This window comes from Pelophylax lessonae (genome assembly GCF_965119305.1).
Source record: "Pelophylax lessonae genome assembly, chromosome: 11".
In the NCBI taxonomy this organism is placed as follows: Eukaryota; Metazoa; Chordata; class Amphibia; order Anura; family Ranidae; genus Pelophylax; species Pelophylax lessonae.
Window position 1 is genome coordinate 184,555,293 of NC_138778.1, and position 14,401 is coordinate 184,569,693.

At 43.1% G+C, this 14,401-nt stretch overlaps 1 protein-coding gene across 1 annotated transcript in view; it reads right to left on the bottom strand.

The window, feature by feature from the left end:
* The window catches only part of SMARCD2 (SWI/SNF related BAF chromatin remodeling complex subunit D2), a 109,985-nt gene that overhangs the window by 42,184 nt on the left and 53,400 nt on the right, over positions 1-14,401 (bottom strand). Inside the window, exons 2-4 of the mRNA XM_082272568.1 lie at positions 6,789-6,973; positions 5,973-6,015; positions 2,033-2,155 (exon numbers count right to left, since the gene is read on the bottom strand). Of these exons, the coding sequence (XP_082128694.1) occupies positions 2,033-2,155; positions 5,973-6,015; positions 6,789-6,973 (351 nt within the window). The remainder of the gene's footprint in view (positions 1-2,032; positions 2,156-5,972; positions 6,016-6,788; positions 6,974-14,401) is intronic.

Genomic DNA, 14,401 nt, shown 5'->3' on the forward strand with positions numbered 1-14,401 from the left:
AAATGACAAAAATCTTTCCCTTTGTTAGTAAACGCAATAACTTTTGCGCAAACCAATCAAAATACGCTTTTTGCGATTTTTTTTTGCGATAAATGGACAACTTTGTGTAAAGCGCTACTTGGATGTTAGGCCTATGTATGTGGCCAGGCTGTGAAAAAGTGTTACACATGTGGTATCGCCATACTCAGGAGGAATAGCAGAATGTATTTTGGGGTGCAATTTTTGCTATGTACATGCTAGGTGTTAGAAATATTGCATAAATGGACAGCTTTGTGTAAAAAAAATGTGTTTTCATTTTCTTTCCACATTTTCCAAAAACTTGTGGAAAAAAATCACATATCCAAAAGACTCATTATGCCTCAAAAATTATACGTTGGGCTGTTTGCTTTCCAAAATGGGGTCATTTTATGGGGGTTTCCATTGTCCTGGTGCTCCAGGGCCTTCAAAAATACGATAGGTTGTCAGGAAATTATATGTGTAATTTGTGCTCCTAGCATGCCGGACGGTACTACTTGGATGTTAGGCCTCTGTATGTGGCCAGGCTGTGAAAAAGTCTCACACATGTGGTATCGCCATACTCAGGAGGAGTAGTAGAATGTGTTTTGGGGTGTAGTTGCAAGTATACATATGCTGTGTGAGAGAAATAACCTGTTAATACGTCAATTTGTAAAAAAAAAAAAAAAAAAATCTTCATTTTGCAAAGAGTTGTGGGGAAAAAATGACAACTTCAAAAAACTCACCATGCCCCTTATTAAATACCTTGGAATGTCTACTTTCCAAAAAGGGGTCATTTGGGGGGTATTTGTACTTTCCTGACTTTTTAGTGTCTCAAAAATGAGATAGGCCTTCAGTACATCAGGTGTGGTCAAGTGTGATCAATTTTCAATGAATAGCACCATAACTTGTGGACTCTATAACTTTCACAAAGACCAAATAATATACACTTATTTGGGTTATTTTTACCAAAGATAAGTAGCAGTATAAATTTTAGCCAAAATTTGTGAAGAAAAATTACTCATTTGCTAAATTTTATGACAGAAACAAAGAAAAATGCGTTTTTTCACAATATTTTCAGTCTTTTTTTATTTAAAGCACAAAAAATAAAAAACCCAGTAGTGATTAAATACCATCAAAAGAAAGCTCGATTTGTGTAAAAAAAAAAAAGAACGCAAATTTTTATGGGTACAGTGTTGCATGACTGAGTAATTGTCATTCAAAGTGTGAGAGCGCTGAAAGCTGAAAATCAGTCAGGGCAGGAAGGGGGTGAAAGTGCACTGTAGGCAAGTGGTTAAACAGGAAAAAGTAGTGTTGTTAGCTTCAACAGGAAGTGAGGAGCTCACTGGATTTCTGACACTTGAACAGGTGTATGATGTGTTTTTAAGAAGAAAAAAACAAAAACGTGGATAAAGACAGCAAAGGCCCCTTTTGCAAATACATTTATTGTCCTCATCTCTATTAAAGGGAATGTTTAGGATGTCATTTAGAATGTCTCCCTCTTTTCACTGACTCTAGCAGTGTACAGTGTCCATGTCTTTGTGGCAGTGCAAGGTGTCCCAGCACTTGCCTGACCTACATGTCTTGTAAGTGAGCCCTGTGCGTTTCAGACCCATTGTAGGAGCAGTTGCAGCCAATTTTTTTTATTGCACTACAAAGAACATGTCACAGTATAAAAGCAAGAGAAAACAATACAGCATTGGGTAAACAAAGATGCTGTAGTACTCCAGAGAAACCTCACTTTTTAGATAGGTTACATTTGAAATGTAATACATGGAAAGCACCCAAAATTTAGATTTCACTTTACATAGCATTCTCCTCTAATTATTTAAAGATTTCTCTTTGTGTCCAAGCAATCTGAATAAAAAAAATTTGGGGAACTAGAAGTTTAACAGTCCAATGTGTTCCATTTGACTATTGTTGCATACTGTTTGCAGACATATGCATACATATTGTTGTAAGTGAATGTGTTTGTTCCCAGTAAAATTGTTTTTCTTATAAATTCCTAGGTGAATTCCCAATATCAGGAAGTACTTACAGTCAAGGGCTTTTTGATGGCATCCTGGATTTCCATCCTTTTCCTGGCTATTGTCTGATCTAGTTTTCTTTCAAAAGCCAACAGGTCCATGTATGCCTGAGACTCAGGGACCAGTTCTCGGATCTGTACAGACAGAAGTTATGTAACGTTAGTGTATTAACTTGAAACAACATTACATATTATCAGGCAAAACTGATCCAGGGTTCAAATAGATCTACACCATAACTGAATGACATTTAGTTTGCTAAAGCACTGTTGGGGTGATTTACTAAGGTCAAATAGACTGTGCAAGTGCAGTTGCACTCTGCAAGAGAATTTGCTTCAGAGCCTACTAAATGAGGTGAAGCTCTGCTGACTTCCACCATCAAATAATGCGCATGCAAAATGTTTTTTTTTTTTTTCATTTTCCTTGCATAGGATTGGGTATTCTTTACAAAGTGAAGCTTCACCACATTTACTAAGCCCTGGGGAAAAATTTATTTGCAGAGTCCAGCTGCAATTTTAAAGTGAACAGTATATTTCCCCTAGTAAATCAACCCCTGTGTTTTACAAAAAAAAATGCCAAGTTTTACTTTATTTCATCTTTTTATTTTTTGTTTTGTATCTCAGTCCTGCCGAGTATCTCCAGCCACTTCCTGCCAAATCCAAAAAGTATATAACCGCGTGTAATAAGTGTAATACAAGACTCCGTTCACACTATGTCGGATCCGGCTTCGGGACGACCTGTGAAGTCGCGTTCATAAAATGAATGTCTATGCAAGTCACTCCAGGTCGCCCCGTAGTAGTACAGGACCCTTTTTCTAAGTCGGAGCGACTTGCGTCGCTCCTATACTACACTATGGGACGCGACGGTGCGTGACTTGTCAGGCTGACCAAGTCGCCTGACAAGTCGTACCAGTGTGAATGGAGACTAAAGCTGCAGCTTCTAGTGTGATGGCACCAAAAACAAATGTCAGAAATAAGCTGCTGTCAAATGCAATTGCTCCAGTGCCAGCTATACATTATTGCTCTGGACCAGCTTTCTGACAACAGTGAACCATGCCTTTGTGTTTCTGCGCAGCTTCTTGTAGTCTTTGTCAAGATAGCACATAACAGGGTGACAATTCACAATTTGGAGTTGTCAACGCTTGACAGGAAGTGCTTGAACAAATACCCTGATGGCAGGACCAACAGGTATTATAGTTAACAAAAGCTGAAAATTTTAAAAGATTGATAACTCATTTTGTAATGACAATAAATTATTAAAGCATATACAGTATTAGCCAGCTGAAGCAGAACTGTATCATTCTGCCTCTCTCAATAGATTATAATGGAAGAAACAGCACTGATCTTTTCCTGCAGGGGAGGCCTCCGACTATATATTTCTTGTTCTCCACATAGCAAAACTAATATGATTGCATTTAACTCATAAGCGCATATTACTTTGTTATTAGCACTTAGTTCTTGTATTCACATACATTGTTAAATCATTTTTGCACTTGTAACATGTACTTTGGTATAATTAGTACTCTGCCTTTGATTACTCCTTTTCTACTTGATGCATGATTACTACTGTTTTGTAAGTTGCTGATACTCCAATTTTACCTACATACTTTTATAAAGTTATACGTTGTATCCTTCACTACTGATCCTCAAAGTACGGCCCTCCAGCTGTTGCAGAACTACACACACCATGAGGCATTGTAAAACTCTGATATTTACAGACATGACTAGGCATGATGGGAATTGTAGTTCCTGAACAACTGGAGGGTCATAGCTTGAAGACCCCTGCTTTAACCACTTGCCCTCCGGAAGATTTGCCCCCTTTATTACCAGGCCATTTTTTGCGATACGGCACTGCGTTACTTTAAGTGACAATTGCGAAGTCGTGCAAAGATGTATCCAAAAAAAAAATTATGTCCTTTTTTATCCACAAATAGAGCTTTCCTATTTGATCACCTGGGCAGTTTTAATTTTTTTGCGCCATAAAATAAAAAAAAAAAAAACAAGCAATATTTTTTATATTTTTTACTTTCTGCTATCAAACTTATCCTATAAAAAAAATGAAGAAATCTAATTTCGTCATCAATTTAGGCCAATATGAATTCTGCTATATATTTTTTGGTAAAAAAGTTATAGCGTCTACAAACTATGGGATGTTTTTATTTATTTATTTTTTTGCTAGTAAAGGCGGTGATGAGCAACTTATCGTGGGACTGCAATATTGTGGCAGACAAATCGGACATTAACTGACACCTTTTGGGGGGCCAGTGAAACTAATAGTGACCAGTGCTAAAAAATATACACTGTCACTGTACTAATGACACTGGCTGGGAAGAGGTTTACATCAATGGCGAGCAAAGGATTAACTGTGCCTAGCTGTTGTTTTCTTACTGTGGGGGAAGGGCTTGTACTAGGGGAAGGCATGGATCCATGTCCCTGCTTTAGAGAAACACAGGATTCATACCTTCTGTACTGACAGATTAGTGATCTGCCTTGTTTACATAGGCAGATAGCCGTTTTCCCCCTGTACCAAAGGATCGGCGGGTGCCTGTGAACATCGAGTCTGTGGTACCCACTGATCAGCTCCAGCTGTGTATAATCACATGATATATAATCGCTGTGTATAACGGCACATGATCCGGCGCGATAGTGCCACTTTGCTTCCCTATATCTAAGTTATACGGTTGGCAAGTGGTTAAAATCTTTACTATAAACTTATTGAAAGAGAAACAGCACTAATCTAAAAAAAATCTTACAGTTGTGTTTAAAAGTTTGCATACCCGGCAGAAATCGTGAAATGTTGACATTGATATTGAAAATATGACTGATCATGCAAAAAGAACTGTCTTTTATTTAAGCATGATGATCATATGAAGCCATTTATCATCACGCAGTTGTTTGGCTACTTTTTAAATCATGATAGCAGAAATCACCCAAATGGCCCTGATCAAAAGTTTACACACCCTGGAATGTTTGGCTTTGGTACAGACACACAAGGTGACACACACAGGTTAAGAGCCGGTTCACACTGGGGTGACTTGTCAGGCGCCTGACAAGTCGCCGTGGGTCGCCTGCCATAGATTAGCACAGGGCCCGTTCTAATAGGAGCGACACAAGTCGCTCCGACTTAGAAAAAGGGTCCTGTACTACTTTGGGGCGACCTGGAGCGACCTTCATTGACTTCAATGATATGAAGTCTGTGCATGCCGCTCCGAGGTCAAGGTGCGCGCTGTGCACCGCGACTTCACAGGTCGCCCCGGCAAGTCGGGTCGCTCCTATGTGAACCGGCTCTGAAATGGCAATTAAAGTTTCATTTCCCACATCTGTGACTTTTTAAATTGCAATTAGTGTCTGTGTATAAATAGTCAATGAGTTTGTTAGCAGTCACATGAATGCACTGAGCAGGCTAGAAACTGAGCCATGGGGGAGCAGAAAAGAACTGTCAAAAGACCTTCGTAACAAGGTAATGGAACTTTATAAAGAAGGAAAAGAATAGAAAGACATCCAAACCCTTGAATATGCCAGTCAGTACTGTTCAATCATTTATTTAAGAAGTGGAAAATGTGGGGATCTCTTGATACCAAGCCAAGATCAGGTAGACCAAGAAAGATTTCAGCCACGACTGTCAGAAGAATTGTTCAGGATACAGGGATAAACCCACAGATAACCTCAGGAGAAATACAGGCTGCTCTGGAAAAAGATGGTGTGGTTGTTCCAAGGATCACAATACAACAATACTTGAACAAACATGAGCTGCATGGTCAAGTTGCCAGTAAGAAGCCTTTACTGTGCCAATGTCACTAAAAGCCCGGTGAGGCATGTCAAGGCGTTGTGGGGCATATTGTAACCGGGCTTTTTTGTGGCATTGTCGCAGTGTATGCAAACTTTTGAGCACAACTGTATTTTAAATTAGCTAAAACTATCCTTTTAATTTTAGCAGCACTGCTCTGTAGCTTACCCTCTGGGGCAAAACCTTGTCAGCCATTTTCCTTCTCTTCATTCTAAAAAACAAAAAAAAAAGAACATTTACTACATTAAGCATTTATAAAGCTGGGTGACATACATCATTCAGTGTTATAACATTTCAGAAAACATTAAGACCGAACTCCAGCCATACATTTTTATTTTGTTCTGGGTAGAGCAGGTAAGGGATAGAGCCCCTGTCGTGTTTTTACTATCCACTGTGTTTCTGCAGGGGACCTTTCCCCTGATCTCTTGTCAGACAGGAAGTGACAAGAAATCTCCCCAACACATACAAAAATCCCCCCCTTTAGTAGACTATTACTTATTTTTTATTGCCTCTTGTGCTTTCCTATCCTGGGTATTCCTGTGCCACCCATTTCTTTTACTGTCTTTTCAGGGACAGGAAGTGATGAAAAATCTTCACTACAGGAATAACAGACAGAGCTGAAAACCTGACCAAAATATTAGTTCTTCTCTGCTCTATCCAAAACTAAAAAAAAAAAAAAAAAAAAAGCGGCAATTGGGCTTAAAGTATAACTAAAGGCAAAACTTTACTTATTTTTGCATAGAGTAGAGAGGGTGAGGACCCCAAGGAATTCCCTTGATTTGCAGAGATTTCTTCTCACTTCCTGTTTGGCTATGGGACAGGAAGTGAAGGGAAATCTCCAGAATGGGATACAGATGGCGAAAAAAATCTAATAGGAGTTATAACCCTCCTTTGCTCCATCCAAAAATGAATAAAAAAAAAAGTTCTGCCAATAGTTCTACTTTAATAAAATGGAACAATAAAAAAAAAATCTGTATAACTTACCCTCTCCTCTGGGTGACTACAGAAGGATGTCCTTGTGGGGCCATAAGTCTTTTTCTAAATGGTTCAATCAACATGGGGTTCATTACAGGCCTCATGGGAGAACCTGCACCATATCCTGGCATCATGGGTGAACCAATCGGCATGCCTGACACTGGCATCCGCGCTACGGGAAGAATTCCAGGTCTCTGGAAGAAAACAAAAATAATATTAGCAGTGGAAAAAAATAAGTGACTTCTCCACAATGCAGACATGATATACTATAAAGGACATTAAGCAACTTAAACAATGCTGTCTCTGACCAGTATTAAACCAGATAATTGCATGTACAAGTTATTACTATAAATGTACTTTAACAAGCAAAAGTACCCCATGAACCTTTAAAAGAACACCTTTGGGACACAATCTTGCCACTGGTTGAGAACCCATACTCTATGGCAGTGGTGGTTAACTCTTTCGAGACCTAACTAATCCTAAAAATGACCCCCCCCCCCCAAAAAAAAATACCTATTCTGTGTAAAAAAGAGCCATATACTGACCTATTTTCAGCCCGCTCTAGTCCAGTTATGTGATCTGGCTTCCCTGTGTCAGCCAGCTGCTGCAGGGGACAGGAGAGAGCGGCAACAATGGATAGGCCATAGAAGCCTATGGGTGAAGTCCCGCTCCCAGGCATTACCAGGCATTGGTGCAGCTATCAATTCTCTGATCTGCAACCAGTGCTGGCTGACACAGGGGAGATCATGTGAGCAGAACAGCTTGAAATTAGGTAAGTATACGGCCCTTTGTTACACAGGTTAGTCAGTATAGATGGTGGTGGTGGGGGGGCTTTTTAAGAATAGTCAGGTGGTGCCTGGAATTCCAGTTTTAATGTGGTCCCTGACAGCACCAAAGGGCCACACATAATATTCCGGGAAAAAAATGTTACAGAAAGCTATCCGAGACTGCAGACATGCAGCAGGAGAAGGTCAGAGACTTCAAATATATAGGAGATGTTTGGGACAGAGGCCCGTAGCACATGTAAACAAAGGGGCGGGATGCTGGTGACATCAGTGCCCTTAGATGGACACATCCCAGTATTTAATCAATATGGCAGTCCCATATAAAGTAACCAACATCACCAGCATCCCACCCCTTTGTTTACATGTGCTGTAGGGAATGACCTGGCCCGTAGCACAGGTAAACAAAGGGGGGGGATGCTGGTGACATCAGTGCCCTTAGATGGACACATCCCAGTATTTAATCAATAATACACAATGTTAACAGGCGCTTGATTACATATCGAACCAAAAGTCCATGGAGTTAAAAGTCATTAATGGCACAGGGGGAGAAAAGTCCACCATGTAGGGTAGCCATCCAGAAACCAAAGCCAGGGGTTCCACAGGGCTAAAACAAAGACAAACAGAGGCGCCTCTAAGTGTAGACTTTATGCAACAGGTTTAATGAATAAAATGATGCACTCACGTTTGTCCGAGCATGCTTGCTGCCTGGGGGAGGGCAGCAAGCACGCTCGGAAACGCGTCACATGCAGATGACATCATCCAGGTTCGACTATCCACCAAGCCTCACTATCAAACAAATACACCGAGCCTACTTCCTGGTTCTAACCTTGCCGTACAAGCCGGCCACGGCAAAAGGATTTCGGCTCCAGCAGGACGGATGTCCATGACCGGATGATGTACACTTCTCCATACTGGAACCTTGTTTTATGGGCATGAATATATGCTTACTAACGTGAGTGCATAATTTTATTCATTAAACATGTTGCATAAAGTCTACACTTAGAGGTGCCACTGTTTGTCTCAGTATTTAATCAATATGGCAGTCCCATATAAAGGAACCAACATCACCAGCATCCTGCCCCTTTGTTTATATGTGCTGTGGGCGGGGTCATTTTCTACAGTACACGTAAACAAAGACGGGAGTCCTTGTATGGACTAATGCCTGTATTTAGTCAATGTAATTGGCTAAAAATGGGTATGCCCCATATAAGGTAAGTGACATTACCAGGACGCTGCCCCTTTGTTTACATATACTGCAGGGAGGGGGGAAGGACGCAGCCATCAGCTGCTTGCAATTTTATTGATCAGATAGAAATACCCCTGAAAAAAAAATCCTGCCACTGCCCTATGGTTGGTACATTTACATTACTAATGGATCCTGCAATGATGTAGGGGCCAGGGGGAGGAACCACAAACATGGGGGACCAGGAAACCTCCTTCTTGTATGGAAAATGCTGTCCCCAGAACAGGAAGTAGGGGGAAATCTCTGGTATGGAGCCACGTGCAGCTGTAAAACCTGCCACTGCCCTATGGTTGGTACATTTACATTACTAATGTATCCAGCAATGATGTAGGGGCCAGCGGGAGGAACCACAAACATGGGGGACCAGGAAACCTCCTTCTTGTCTGGAAAATGTAGTCCCCAGAACAGGAAGTAGGGGGAAATCTCTGTAATGAAGCATATGCAGCTGTAAATCCTGCCGCTGCCCTATGGTTGGTACATTTACATTACTAATGTATCTGCAATAATGTAGGGGCCAGCGGGAGGAACCACAAAGATGGGGACCAGAAATCACCTTCTTGTCTGGAAAATGTTCTCCCCAGAACAGGAAGTAGGGGGAAATCTCTAACCGAGCCACGTGCAGCTGTAAAACCTGCCACTGCTCTATGGTTGGTACATTTACATTACTAATGTATTCTGCAATGATGTAGAAGCCAGCAGGAGGAACCACAAAGATGGAGACCAGGAAACCACCTTCTTGTCTGGAAAATGTTGTCCCCAGAACAGGAAGTAGGGGGAAATCTCTGGTATGGAGCCACATGCAGCTTTAAAACCTGCCAGGGGCTCTAACCGTTACCCAGACAACCTAAAACAAGAAAAAAAAATACAGCTATTGCTACACTTTACAATTACTTTCATCCAATCTAAGCTATTGGAAGTAAATTTACACCCACATGATGGCTCTAACACATTTTCCAGGATAGATTCTGACCTTGTTAAAGCTAGGAACATTATAAATGAGCATTATTCATTATGAATGAACATTATTTAATGCATACAGACCTCCCCCCTCTCTATATACCCATAACCTGTCTTCTGACAGCGCAGGACACCCTCCTTGGCACGCCCAGTGCTGGAACCTCCAGGGTGTGCAGACTGAGCAGCTTCTCGGGAGCCCATAGGCTGGCGCGTGTCATGTGACCTATACTTTGCATTGTGGGGATTGTAGTCCTCCCGGGTGCCTCTCCCGTATTGAACTGGGGCCGCCGCACTACATTACCCAGAATTCCCTGCCCGTCTTTTTTTCTCCGCGCGCTGTGGGAAGCTTCCTGTTCACCTCAGGCGGAGCTGGTGTGAGGGAGGAGGTCTGTGCAATGTACAAAGTGAAGGGTGGTGAGACTTCGTTCAGTTATAGTTATCAGACGTTGTATTTCATGAATTGGAAGACTTATCGCTGTGTGTGTGGTGATTTTATATTTACATTTGGTAATTAGAGAAGGGGGTGGGGTGAGGGGTTGCATGTGTACAGCAGGTGATGTGTGAGGAGAAATAGAACTTCTATAAAGCTCTGCTCCATGCTGCCTCCTCCAGGCCTTCCTGTTTGCCTCTGCGTTTTATTGCAGTACCGCATACAGGAAGCCGCTGTACAGCGACACACATGAAGCGCCATTTTGTACACTTCAAATAAAGTTTATACAAAATAAAGGGAGCCGCGTGATGTGCGGAAGTGCGTACAACACCGCCCCCTACTGTAGTCTAAACGGACAGCTGCTGGAGAGGTAAATCAGCGGTCAATTACAGCGAGAATTCAGCCTTAGGCCCCTTTCACACAGGCGGACCGGTCAGATCCGTCTGTCCGATTTTGTGGCGGATTTGAACGGTCCCCCCATACATCTCTATGGGGCAACGGATGTCAGCGGAGACATGTCCGCTGACATCCGATCTGTCAAATCTGGACGGATGGAAACCCTATTTTCCATCCGTTCATCGGATCGGATGAGAACGGACAGGCGGTCCGTTGACATCCGATTTCCCCATAGAGAACAGCGGGACCTGACAGAGTGGAGACAGAGCTGCCATCCGCCTGCTCAGCGGGGGACCGGCGGATCGATCCGCCGCTGAGATAAACAGAGTCCGACGGACCGGAATCTGTGAAAGGGGCTTTAACCACTTACCTAACGGCCATTTTCACCCCCTTCCTGCCCAGGGCAATTTTCAGCTTTCAGTGCTGTCGCACTTTGAATGACAATTGCAACACTGTATCCATATAAGATTTTTATCACTTATTTTCACACAAATAAAGCTTCCACTTGGTAGTATTTAATCACTGCTTTTTACATTTTTTTGCTAAATATACTTAAAAAGACTGAAAATTTTGAAAAATAACACACTTTTCATAGTTTGTTATAAAATTTTGCAAACAGGTCATTTTTCTCCTTCACTAATGGGCACTGATGAGGATGCCCTGAAGAGGCTGCACTGATAGGTAACACTGATGGGCGCAGATTGGCAGCACTGATAGGTGACGCTGATGAGGAGGCACAGATTGGCAGCACTGATGAGGAAGCACAGATTGACAGCACTGAGGAGGCACAGATTGGCAGCACTGATAGGTGACACTGATGAGGAGGCACAGATTGGCAGCACTGATGAGGAGACACAGATTGGCAGCACTGATGGGCGGCACTGATAGGTGGGACTGATGAGGTTGTACTAATGGGCAGTGATGAGGCGCCACTGATAGGTGACACTGATGAGGAGGCACAGATTGGCAGCACTGATGAGGAGGCACAGATTGACAGCACTGATGAGGAGGCACAGATTGACAGCACTGATAGGCGACACTGAGGAGGCACAGATTGACAGCACTGATGAGGCACAGATTGTCAGCACTGATGAGGAGGCACAGATTGTCAGCACTGATGAGGAGGCACAGATTGGCAGCACTGATGAGGAGACACAGATTGGCAGCACTGATGGGCAGCACTGTAAGGTGGGACTGATGAGGTTGTACTAATGGGCAGTGATGAGGCGCCACTGATAGGTGACACTGATGAGGAGGCACAGATTGGTAGCACTGATGAGGAGGCACAGATTGGCAGCACTGATGAGGAGGCACAGATTGGCAGCACTGATAGGTGACATTGATGAGGAGGCACAGATTGACAGCACTGATGAGGCACAGATTGTCAGCACTGATGAGGAGGCACAGATTGGCAGCACTGATGAGGAGACACAGATTGACAGCACTCATGGGCAGCACTGATAGGTGGGACTGATGAGGTTGTACTAATGGGCAGTGATGAGGCGCCACTGATAGGTGACACTGATGAGGAGGCACAGATTGGCAGCACTGATGAGGAGGCACAGATTGACAGCACTGAGGAGGCACAGATTGGCAGCACTGATAGGTGACACTGATGAGGAGGCACAGATTGACAGCACTGATGAGGAGGCACAGATTGACAGCACTGATGAGGAGGCACAGATTGGCAGCACTGATGAGGAGGCACAGATTGGCAGCACTGATAGGTGGGACTGATGAGGTTGTACTAATGGGCAGTGATGAGGCGGCACTGATAGGTGACACTGATGAGGAGGCACAGACTGGCAGCACTGTTGGGACTGCACTAATAATCAGGACACTGATAATTAGTGCCCTGATTATCACTGTACATGTCCCTTTTTAGAGAAGTCGGTTATCGGCTCTCTTCTCTCCTCATGCTGTCAACATAAGGAAAGGAGTGCCGATAACTGGCTTCTGTTTACATTCATGATCAGCTGTGATTGGACACAGCTGATCATGTGGTAAAGAGCTCTTTACTTCAATCTGTGATCAGCACTGTCCTCAGGACACTGATCAGAGAGTGCGCTGCCCGCGTGATCACAGGATGCCATCATATGCCGGTGTTCTGCCGAAAACTCCAACTTGCCGAGAATTCCAATCAGGTCACTTCCGGTGATTGTACATCATGAATATTTGGAGATTTTGACAACTTGGTGTTTTTCACAGAACAGGCAGCAGCGTATACACTCCTGTACATGCTATAATGAGTGGATATTCTTTGTCCACCCGCTAGTAATCAAAAACATGGCCGCCTCCTAGGCAGCGACAACTAGTGGGCAGACTAACAATCTCCACTCATTATAGCGTGTACCAGAGTTAGAGCTGCACGATTCTGGCCAAAATGAGAATCACAATTTTTTAGCTTGGAATAAAGATCACGATTCTCTGTGTAACAAAAAAAATTGGGATAACTTTACTGTTACGTTTTTTTTTTTATTCATTAAAGTCTATTAATTGAGTTTGAAAGACTGCTGCGCAAATACAGTGTGACATAAAATATTACAACAATCGCCATTTTATTCTGTAGGGTCTCTGCTAAAAAAATATATAAAATGTTTGGGGGTTCTAAGTACTTTTCTAGCAAAAAAAAATGATTTTAACTTGCAAGCAACAAGTGTCAGAAAAAGGTCTAGTCTTTAAGAGGTTAAACTTCCTTTCTCCCTGGCAGAGGGAAGGAAAAGATACAATGTAATCATTTTGTTTATAGTTACTGGGAGACTTATGCTGATAGGCGTTGGGAGGAAAGATACAATGTAATCATTTTGTTTATAGTTACTGGGAGAAAGAATCGAGCATATGTCAGGTTTAGATCGTCAGGGGGGGTGAATCGAGATCGCGATTTTCATACGATTAATCGTGCAGCTCTAACCAGAGTGTAAAGGCTGCCAATGTTATCTGAAAACACCAAGTGGTCGAAATCTCCAATTATTCCTGGTGTACGCTCACTGGAAGTAATATCGTTGGAGTTCTCGGCAAGTTGGAGTTTTTGGCAGAACACCGGCGTCCCAGAACTAGCTGGCTGTGCTGTAGCCCTCGCTCGGCTATAGCGTGGTCAGCAGAGGGTTAAAGGAGAAGTACAGCCACAGCTCGTTTTGCTGTACTTCTGTGGATCGTTCTGCACTGCTGTGACCCGTTTTCAGCTAACAGCGGGCCTACCTGCACAGAGCAGGCAAGTTTAACATGTTTGTTGTTATAAAGGTTTAACAAGTTCCCACCTGTAGGACGTCCATGGATGTCCCTGGGTTGCAGCAGTTATACCGGGATGATGCCTGCCTGCACCTACAGGCATAATCCCAGTATGAAATTTTCCAGCTGGCGATTCCATTTCTATCAGTAGTGATTTGAGTGGCTAAATAGCCACTCGATCACTTCTGTGGATGGCGGAAGTGGGTCCTACCCGCCTCCCGCTGCCACCTTTCCTGGAGCGATGCGACCAGTGGCATTGGCTGCATGGAACAGCGAGAGAGAAACTGACGTTGTTCCTCTCTCTCTGTGACCCTGAAAACCGGGAGCAACAAGTATGTCGTCACTTCTGGTTCCAACTCTTTGTTTACCTGGCCGTTAGCAGTCAGGAAAGCAGCCGATTGATCTGACCGATCTGTGTCTGATCGGCTGCATTGGAGGCCAGAGGAGAGGTTTGGGGTCTTATGGACCCTAGATCTCTCCATAAAGAGGACCTGTCACAGCCCATGCTGTCACAAGGGATGTTGTGTATTTCTTGTGATCACAATAAAGTTAGCAATGCTTGATGCACTTAAATGCATGTTTT